The sequence below is a fragment of the Pituophis catenifer genome, unplaced genomic scaffold (assembly GCF_029215685.1).
Source record: "Pituophis catenifer annectens isolate HBS135680 unplaced genomic scaffold, rPitCat1.0.hap2 SCAF_6, whole genome shotgun sequence".
Taxonomy (NCBI): Eukaryota; Metazoa; Chordata; class Lepidosauria; order Squamata; family Colubridae; genus Pituophis; species Pituophis catenifer.
Genome location: NW_027256886.1, coordinates 76,752,572 through 76,763,116, shown reverse-complemented (window position 1 = coordinate 76,763,116; position 10,545 = coordinate 76,752,572). Strand labels below are relative to the sequence as shown.

Sequence of the window (10,545 nt, the reverse complement as noted above, 5' to 3'; positions counted from 1 at the left end):
ACTAAAAAGGGGGCAGAGAACATACAAATGGCCATACTTTGTGAATTTGGGGTCCAGGCTCCTTGGACCATCTAATCCTGGTGGGTTTAGCCAACCACACCCATTCTGGCATGGGAAGCATGCTGCAGATCCTGTCATCCTAAGTATTCTGGCTAGCAGGGTCCAGGAGAAGGGCCTTCCTTGCCATTGCACCTGCGCGCTGGAACATCTTGTTCCCTGGAGTGAGGTTAGCTCCAACTCTCCCAAACTTCCATAAGAACCTAAAAATCTAGGTCTGCCAGTTGGCTTAGGGTTCCAAAGGGGGAGCATCATGGTGGAGATGGTTGATAAATTAACAATAGATCTCACTCCCCTCCCCATCTCTCTCATCCTCCTTATCTTTAATTGGGGCGCAGTGTTCGGCTTTATATATTAACTTATTAATGTCTTTAGTTAGTTGCGAAGTCATATCCGACCCATTGCAACCCCATGGACAACGTTCCTCCAGGTCTTCCTGTCCTCTATCATCCCCCGGAGTCTATTTAAGGTCACGCTGACTGCTTCAGTGACTCCATCCAGCCACCTCATTCTCTGTCCCCTTGTCTTTTAGCTTATAGAATTTTTATCTTTTATGATTGTAAGCTGCCCAGATTTCTCCTCAGTTAAGATGGGCAATAAAAAAATAATAATTTGCTTCCTATTTAGAAATGTAACGTAATGTTTAATGTAAGGTTTAATCAGCTTTCATGGCTTCAGTGTCAGCCATTTTACAAACAAAATTATTCCTGTTCATTTCTTCTCCTTTGTACTGCTATTCAAAACAATTATATGTTCAGTAGTAAAGATGAAAACCAGATATAGGTAGATTATTTGTCTTCAACTAATATAAAAAATACAAACTTAACATTCTCGGAATGTGCAGTGGCACTAGGAAAACTTAAAATTGTAGGAAAGTATAACCAGGGTTCTTAGTATAATTAGATTTAGCCATCAATAAAAGAAGGATTTATGCTATGACGCAAAATTTACAATAAGCAAATGAAGAGCACTATAAGTAATTTCTTATATTTATTTATGGCAAACTCATGATGGCTTGCAAAATTGAAAAAAATTGTGATGTAATGTAAATATATAAATACAATTTCCTGTATTTATTTATTGCAAACCCATGGTAGCTTGCAAAATTGAAAAACGAAGTGCACTGTAGTGTAAATATATAAATACAATAGAAAACCAAGATAATAAATCTAACAGCAATAACATGAAATTAAAACATCCACAGTGAAAAAAAAATCAAGTTCAAAGTACCATATATTACAACCATTATACCTACCACAAATAACATAAAAACCCAAAGAGTAAGAATAAATACATTCTGTAGATCTTGTTGAATTCAACAGTGTAAATTTACTAATGTTTAGGGTCTTCTAAAGTTATTAAGTAAAGGATTAGATATAATGTATCTGCTGCCTATTTTGAATCCAATATTTAAGTAGACCAAGAAGAAAGAGCCGAGAATTATAAACGGAAATTAATAGCTTTCCCAACAGAAGACATTATTTATTCAACTGTAATGCTTGGAAACAAATAATAGATGAAAAGCTAATGGGCAGATTCTGAGCTGTATGAATTCCCCCAATGCATTGGCAGAATATTAGTATGTTCAGTGATACCTAAATAGTTAATTTCATATTCAAATGATAATTCTACTGGGCCCACAAAAACACACCATATATTTTAATGCCAGTAATTGTATATTTTAATCTGTGCTAAAAAATACTTTTCAAGGAATATGCACTATTGAATTTGCATATAGTTTGATACCAGTAAATGTATATTTAGTCTATGCTAAAAATAATTTCCAAGGAACATGCACTTGTTAAGATTTACTTCCAGCAAGCTTTCACTGAGTTGAACTGAGCTGGCACAACACTGGAGGTAGAATTGATCACGGGAGTATTTAAAACTGGATTGAAAATATTAAATCTGCATTCTCAATGCTCAGAAGTTCTTTGGAGTACAGAAATATTGAAGGGAAGGGAAAAAAGAAAAGGAAGTTGAGAGAAGCTTGATTCCTTCCACATGATTTATACACATATTTGGCCTTGAATCAGGAGTGAAATCTAACAGGTTCTGGAGAACCGGAAGTGGAAATTTTGAGTAGTTTGGAGAACCAGCAAATACCACCTCTGGCTCATCCCAGAGTGGGGTGGGAATGGAGATTTTGCAATATCCTTCCCCTAGGAGTGCTGAGAGAATGGGGATTTTGCAGTATCCTTCCCTTGCCATGCCCACCAAACCACACCATGCCCACCAAGCCACGCCCACAGAACCGGTAGTAAAAAAAATTGGATTTCACCACTGCCTTGAATGTTGGTGATGCATATAAGGATACTGTACCCTCTTATGGAAATTAAATAGTGAGGAGGTGTCAGAAAATATTAGGAAACAAAAAGTCAGCATAAGAAACTTTACATGCATATTTTAATCTTAAATTTGCACCGAGCATAGTTTTACCTCCCTAACATCTGAATAAAACTTGTTGAAGAACCCTTTTCCTGTTTTTGAGTAATGCAAAAGTATGTTTGACAAAACACCAACACAGATGACATTAAGCCAGAGGTCATAGAATTAAGGAGATGTAGAAGTGATCCCTGAGGATTTAAATGATTGTTTCATTCTGTTTTGGGGCTCCACCTAAACCATCCACTGGAAATCTGCAAAGCGAAATTCAGTCACTTCCTGGTAAAAAAGTAAACTAAGCCAACTATAAAAGTGAGTGAAGGACTGCTTATTATTCTATACTAATTTGGTCCAAAAGAGATATGGGACAGTTGAGCCTGTATTTTCAGTACTAAACGAAAATGAGAATATAAGAGGATGAAGCTCAGGAGGAACTGAAATAACACCAAGAACTAACCCTGAGATGAAACCGAACTGCAGTTTCAGGTCATGCAACACGTATTCTGTGCATAAACCTGACTCAACGATAACCCCCACATTACAATTAATTAAACAGTTATCTTTGTAAATCTAATCAATCACATACCTAACTTTTGAATTCAGCATTCCTCATTATATATGTCCCCAATTATGCTGTCTTGATTATATATACTGTATTTTCCTGAAAATATGAACTACCCCGAAAGTAAGCCCTAGCTTGATTTTACACGTGTGCCCAATATAAGCTCTACCCCCAAAATAAGCCCTAGTTAAGACCACATCCAGTCGGGGGTGCATGGGGTGGGGCGAGGTGCATGGATAAAAATTAAGCTAGGATGGATGTGTGTGTGTGTGTGTGTGTGGAGCTGCCCTACTTATCAGGCCTCGCACACCCTGACACCTGCCTTGCCAGCCCACTTCTTCTGTGGCTGCTCGCTGCCGCTTGTGTGTGTCACCCCAGCCTCCATTTTCCTGTCAGAGGCCTTCCGGAAAGGGCTCTACAGCTGAGAAACCAAGTCTGGATTGAAGCGCGCGTCACCCCCAGCCTCCGTTTCACCATCAGAGGCCCTTCAGGAAAGGCCTGTGCAGCCGAGCTCTGGATCAATCATGAAACTTCTTTTAGCAAACAATATACAACTTTTGCCCGCAAAATTATCATTAAGATTCAGCAGGCATCACAAGTTTTATACAAGCAATGCACATTTTATAAAGAAGATGCAAAATTCCTAAGCTTATAAGAAGGTATCAGAAGTAACACAGAGGCTCTTAAGCTTAAGTATGGATTAAAGATATTAACCTAGCATTTTCTAAATAAGTTTCCAGTTTCAGTAGTAGATTGGACTAAGTAAAGCATCCTTATTTTTCATAGCCACTTTTTCATGACCCAGCAGCTATCGCTTTCAATAGTTCCCAACTGCACCGCCAATTCCTAAGTGGAAATTTGATATAACCACTGCTTACCGAGAGCGCTGGGTTGCCTTCATCCTCCACAGTAACCACCAGCTGATAGAACTGTTGTCGTTCACGGTCTGGAGGGGAAGGGCGGGTGGCGATTTCTCCAGTCACTCTATCCATGCGGAAGGTCAGTTCTTCATTGCCATGGACGATGTAGTAGGAGAGGGCGCTATTGAGGCCACTGTCCCTGTCGGTTGCTCGTACCTGAGCCACAGCAGTCCCTCCACCCACGTTCTGTGCAAATATTAGACAGAAGGGTTGGAAGAGAGAAAATTAGGCCACAGAAGAAATAACGTTGCCGTTACACTAAATCTAAACCTAGGGTTTGCGGAAGAAGGAATGGCAGAACCTGGGGACGGGGGGGAAAAGAGGTATCAATCTAGAGCAGGGGTGTCAAACTCACGTCATCAAGTCGGCATCACATGACATATTGGGATCTTTTCCCTTTGCTAAACTGGGTGTGGGCATGGCCAGTGCGTGACGCATCTGGCCCATGGCCCGGCAGTTTGATAGCCCTGAGCTAGAGGAAGGGTCTCCAAACTTGATCACTTTAAGACTTGTGGACTTCAACTCCCAGAATTCCTCAGGCTGAGGAATTCTGGGAGTTGAAGTCCACAAGTCTTAAAGTGGCCAAGTTTGGAGACTCCTGGCCTAGAGTCCATGCCAAGCAAACTAAGTCCAACCCTCCTTGAATGCCACCGACCTTACCTAACTCTCAGCGGGTGCTGGCCGTTAGCAAAGAAGATTCTTTGTGCATAGGCTATGTAGCAATAAATCAGTTTAATTAAACCTTCAGATGTGAATCTCGTCTTTCGAGCCTGACAGAGGCTAACATAGGTAGTGTTTAATTTACAACCATTCATTTAGCGACTGATCAAAGTTACAGAAGCGCTGAAAAAAAGTGACTTGCATTGTTGCAGTATCCCCATGCTCATGTGATCAAAATTCAAAGTGCTTAGCAACTGTATTTATGATAGTTGCAGTATCCTAGGGTGTCATGTGATCCCCATTTCAACTTCCCAGCCAGCTTCTGACAAGCAGTGTTAATGGAGGAAGCAAAATTTGCTTAATGACCACATGATTCACTTAAGAACAAGCAGTGATTTCTTAAAAACCATGGCAAAAAGCTTGTAAAATTGGGCATCGCTCACTTAACTACTGTCCTGCTTAGCAATGGAAAGTCTAATTCCAACTGTACTTGTAAGTCGAGGACTATGTGTAAATACTATTTTACAATAATCAGGCTTCTTCTCTTGGCAGACTGGCTATTTTTATGGGAACCCTAAACCAGGGGTCTCCAACCTTGGCAACTTTAAGCCTGCTGGACTTCAACTCCCAGAATTCAAAGCTGGCTGGGGAATTCTGGGAGTTGAAGTCCACCAGGCTTAAAGCTGCCAAGGTTGGAGACCCCTGCCCTAAACCATTCAAGATGATTAATTGAATACTTCACCAAAGCTGGAGTTCTGATTACTAGGCATAGTAAAAAGAAGTGAACATGGGCAATAGGAAAAGAACTCCAAGAGAAACAGCTTTTCATTTACAAGTAAGCTAATGTCAGCAGCTTCTTTCACAGATAAAGAGCAAAGCCAGTTAAGCATCTACTTCTGTCCTACTATCGCAGCACCATTGAGAGTGTCCTGACATACGGCATTCTTGAATGGTATGGGAGCAGCTCTGCAGCGGATAAAAAAGCTCTACAGAGAATCATTAAAACTGCCCAGAATATCATCAGGCTCCAGCTACCAGCCCTAGACGACATCTTCGAATCTCGCTGTTTGAGGAAGTTGCATAACATTCTCAGAGACTCTTCCTATCCTGCTTACAATCTTTTTGGACTGTTGCCTTCTGGCAGAACATACAGAACAATTAAAACTTGGACCATACGTTTTCTGAATAATTTTTATCCCAGAGCTATAATTGCACTCAACAAAAGACACTCGTTTGTCTTTTTAAATTTTGGGCCAAATTGAGATATTTCCTTTTAATCTGTTCTTAATCTATGTATTATGTATTATGTATTTATGTGTTTTTACTTGGCTGTACACCGCCCTGAGTCCCTAGGGAGAAGGGCGGTATATAAATCTGAAGTAAAAACAAACAAACAATGAACTAAAGGGCCACCATCAGTGAGCTGATGGACAGCATTACTTGGTCTGTTGTGTGGATGTTTGGGTGGTTTAGGGGTGGGGAATTTGTGGTGGGTGGGGGTGTTTGGGGATTGTTATGTGTGTTGGGCCTGGTCTTTGGGGGTTAAGTGGATTTCGTTGTATGGGTATACTGTGTATACATGTACAATGACAATAAAGTTATTAATATTATTATATATATATTTATAACAGAGGTGGTTCTGACTATCATCTGCGTTGCTTGAAGATCGGGATTGGATCAGTTCATGGAAGTCAATGGGAATTAGCTTCATTGGCAGTTTGCCTACCTCTGAATGCCTCCTGTGATTGCTTAGCCAGTGTGAGAACGGAGTGTTGGACCGGATGAACTAAAGGTCTGATCTAGCAGGGCACTGCTTATGTTCTTATTAGCTCAGGCCACGTGTTCTACAAACTAGTATGTATACCTTCAAGAATTCTGAGTAAACCCCAATTCCAGCTGATGTGGCTCAAATATCATCGGCTCCTGAAAACATTGGCATATTCAGTGTTGCTATCTGCAGGAAAAAGCCTATAGGTGTATTAGTAGTCATGTGGCTTAGCATCCTGTATTATCCATCTGAATAGTGTTGATGAGAGTATGGGATTTCCTCGGAGTGCTCATGTAATGAATGTTCCCATCTGATGCTTTCAGATAATATGGTTTGGATGCATTTCTCTTTTGGATAAGGATATAAAGACAGCCTAACGCAGTAATTGAGATCTGCCTTTTTCATTATGTTTTATTGCTTTATTACACACATCCTGTTGATATAGCTCTGTTACGGAATGCATTTGCTACAAAGGTGTATCCTTACAAGCTATAATTAGAATAAATTACATTTGTCTGGTTTATCCAAACAGTGGCATTTCCCAAATCTTTTTACGCACATTTTCCAGGGAGCGGAAAGGGGATTATAGAAAAGAACAGGTCTGTTCTTAGACAAAATGTTTCTTTAAATGGGTCTAGAATAGGAACATTTCTTAGTAGATTATCTCAAATATGCAAAGGGATAGCAAGTATCTAAGGCAATTTAAACTTTGCTAGGTCATCATACCAATATATGATGGAGCTACAGAAACAGTACAAAAGCTTTGGTTAGAAGAGTGTTGTACTAGAACAGGGCTGTCAAACTCATGTCGTCACGGCGGTGTCACGTGACGTATCGGGACTTTTTCCCACTTCACTAAACCCGGCGTGGGCATGGCCAGCGCATGATGCATCTGGCCCGTGGGCCGCGAGTTTGACAGCCCTGTACTAGAAGAAGTCAATGCAAAAGTAACCAGAAAGAAATCTTTAAACATTTCAGAAGTAAATATTGCTACTCAAAAAGGAAGCAGAGCGGTCAATCCTCAGGGCTGTAGAGAAATTGAAAAAAAATGTAATCTGCATCATTTTGGACTTTGAATAAAAGGTTTGTTCAGGCTTCTTTAAGGCAGGTATCTCCAAACTCGGCAACTTTAAGACTTGTGGACTTCAACTCCCAGAATTCCCCAGCCAGCCAACTCCCTGGGGAATTCTGGGTGTTGAAGTCCACAAATCTTAAAGTTGCCAAGTTTGGAGACATCCATTCTAAAGGAAAAAAACATTTGGAAATTATTACAACTCTCTTTGCTTTTCTTCGAATTCCTCAGAGATCTTTCTTCGGTATGACATTAATTTTTATTTTATTGAGGAACCAATAATGATGGAAACGTGGGAAAAAATATGGGTTAGAAACGTAAAATTTACGCAAGCCCAAAACTTGAGAGAAAATTTTTATAAAATGTTTTATAGATGGCATCTAGATCCTAAAAAGTTAGCTTGTATGTATCCAGGTTTACAATCCAAATGTTGGAGATGTAAGTGTGATGATGCCACGTATTATTATATATGGTGGACATGTAAAAAAATCAAGGCATTTTGAATAAAAATATGGTGGATTATGCAAAATATTCTTAAAAAGAAGATAAAGTTTACCCCACAGTTGTTTTTATTGGGTATAATTACAGATTGTACGGTTATAGAGACTAATTTGATTTTGTACTTAATAACTGCAGCCAGACTTTTGGTGGCACAGTACTGAAAGAAGGAAGATCTACCTACTATTGAAGAATGGACACTAAAAGTAGTGAATTTAGCGGAGATGGCTAAAATTTCAGCATATTTGAAGGATCACTCAAATGAAAGATATATATTGGAATGGAAAAGATGGATTGACTATATTCAAAATAAATATGGGACTAAAATGTTTCAAATAGCTTATGAATGAAAAAAAAAGATATTTAAGGGAATTCTTATATTTAGTCATGTTTAGTTTATAGATAGTTTACATATGTTAGCTTATGTTTATTAAATGCTATACCCTGTATTTTGCTCTGGGAAGTCCAGGGGGAGGGGGAGGAGGGTTGGGTTGGGAGTGGGGAGGAGGGATGGGAAAATTGTTTGTAAAAATAAATTTTTTAAAAAAACTTTTCAATAAAAAAAAAATTATTCTGGGCACACAGGAAGCCTGTAATACTGAGCTTTACTTCAAGTTTAAGATACCAAGAGATATTTGGCATTGAAACTTCTAGGTTCAGTGTCTCAGTCTTTAGAGCTCCAATTTCTAGCCACCCAGCTGTCCATGTATGCTATCTTCATATCAGAGATAAACTATGAAAATTGGTGCACCAAATGTTGATATCTCTTGTTTTGCTTTTATTTGGTTGGCATTATATTCAATTACCTTTTCTAAGATGCTGTTGCCTACAACGTCTTTAAGAAAAGAATATTTTTCATCAATATTCTCTTACACACCGTACAAATAAGCAAAAAATGAGTTGCACTGAAGTTAGGCCCAGTTCCTTCTTTTGCATGAACAAGTTTCATTAGGGGACATGGCCATGAACCTATCTATAGAAAGCAAGCAACCGGAAGACCTTCTTACCTCGTTAATGCTAACATTGTATCCATGTTGGTTGATAATCACTGGAGAATTATCATTAACATCCAGGATATTGACCCTTAAAGTGTGCTCTTTCCTGCGAGCTGGGACACCTCGGTCTGCTGCTTGAATCTGAAAGGCAGATGAGACTTAGTAGAACGTAGATGAGGCTTTGGTCATGCTATTAAATTGGGCAAAGCTAGCAGCTCAGGGCAAGAGTACATATTTATACACAAGAGCAGAAATATTTTCTTTACTGAAACAAGCTAGTGTTTCACTGATAGACAATAAATGATAATTAGCTAGCTAGCTAGCTAGTTATCAATTAGTAGATAAATAGTAGATAAAAGATGCAAGATAGCTAGGTAGATGATAGATAGAAAATAGCTAGTAGATAGAAACATAGAAGATAACTAGAAGATAGATACTGTGTTTCCCCAAAAATAAGACCCTGTCTTATATTTTTTTGAACCCCAAAATAAGCGCTTGGCCTTATTTTTGGGGAGGTCTCATTATTTTGGGGCACGTGGAGCCAGATAGGGCTCCACTTGCCATCTTACCTGATTTTTTTTTTTTTTAAATTAGATTTATATGCCGCCCTTCTCTGGAGACTCAGGGCGGCTTACACTGCGTTAAGCAATAGCCTTCATACTTTTGTATATTTTATACAAAGTCAGCTTATTGCCCCCACAAACTGGGTCCTCATTTCACCTACCTTAGAAAGGATGGAAGGCTGAGTCAACCTTGAGCCTTGGAGAGATTCGAACTTGCAATAATTGCAGACAGCTGAATGTTAATAACAGGCTTTTAGTCTGTTGAGCTATCCAGGCTCTGTCTCCCTAACCCTAACCAGAGGAAATGGCGGGGACTGGCTGCGCATGCGTTTAAATATTTTCAGGGAGGGCTTATTTTAGCGCATGTGCTCAAAAGCCCGATTGGGCTTATTATCAGGGGATGTCTTATTTTTGGGGAAACAGGATAGCTAGAAGATGATAGATAGACAGATGATAGATAAATAAAAAAACTTTGCTGAATAAGAAAACAATTGAAAATAGCATATATTGCATATATCAAACACCTTCATGATCATTCTTAGAATATTGCTATGCCGTTTTGGACAGTATTTCAAGCAGGACATAACAGAAGTGGAAGAAAAGGAAGGAAGGGGCCAAAAAAAAAAATGCCTCCAAGTAAATGGACTAATTCCTTCATATCACATAGTTAAAACGTCAGAGGGATTTTAGTGCAAAGCTCCTGCCTAAAAATTGTCCTCATGTTCTGCTTGTGGACTTTCCAGAAACATCTGTTAGCTGCTGTAGGACTAAAATTCTGAACTAGATTTGTCATTGGTCTGCGTCTCTCTGAATTCCAGAGTCCAAAATCCAGAGTCTTATGTCTTGATGTTCTAGTAACTTGAAGTCTGATGGCTTATCCTGATTGCAAACCCCGTAAATGCATTTCTGAAGCTTCCAACTGTGTGCCACACTTTTCCCTCTGTCATTCTATCTTCATGCCAAACAGAGAGCCCACAATAGCTTCGGATCACTTGATTTGCCCATCTGCTTTTGTATTGAAACCCAGCTATAACTTCCCCTTCTCAGTTCACCTTGGACTAAGGA

The 10,545-nt window shown here is 39.3% G+C and overlaps 1 protein-coding gene across 1 annotated transcript in view; it reads right to left on the bottom strand.

Moving 5' to 3' along the window:
• CDH23 (cadherin related 23) overlaps nt 1-10,545 on the bottom strand; it is a 639,510-nt gene that overhangs the window by 110,887 nt on the left and 518,078 nt on the right. The window contains exons 36-37 of the mRNA XM_070946306.1: nt 8,930-9,058; nt 3,883-4,110 (exon numbers count right to left, since the gene is read on the bottom strand). Of these exons, the coding sequence (XP_070802407.1) occupies nt 3,883-4,110; nt 8,930-9,058 (357 nt within the window). The remainder of the gene's footprint in view (nt 1-3,882; nt 4,111-8,929; nt 9,059-10,545) is intronic.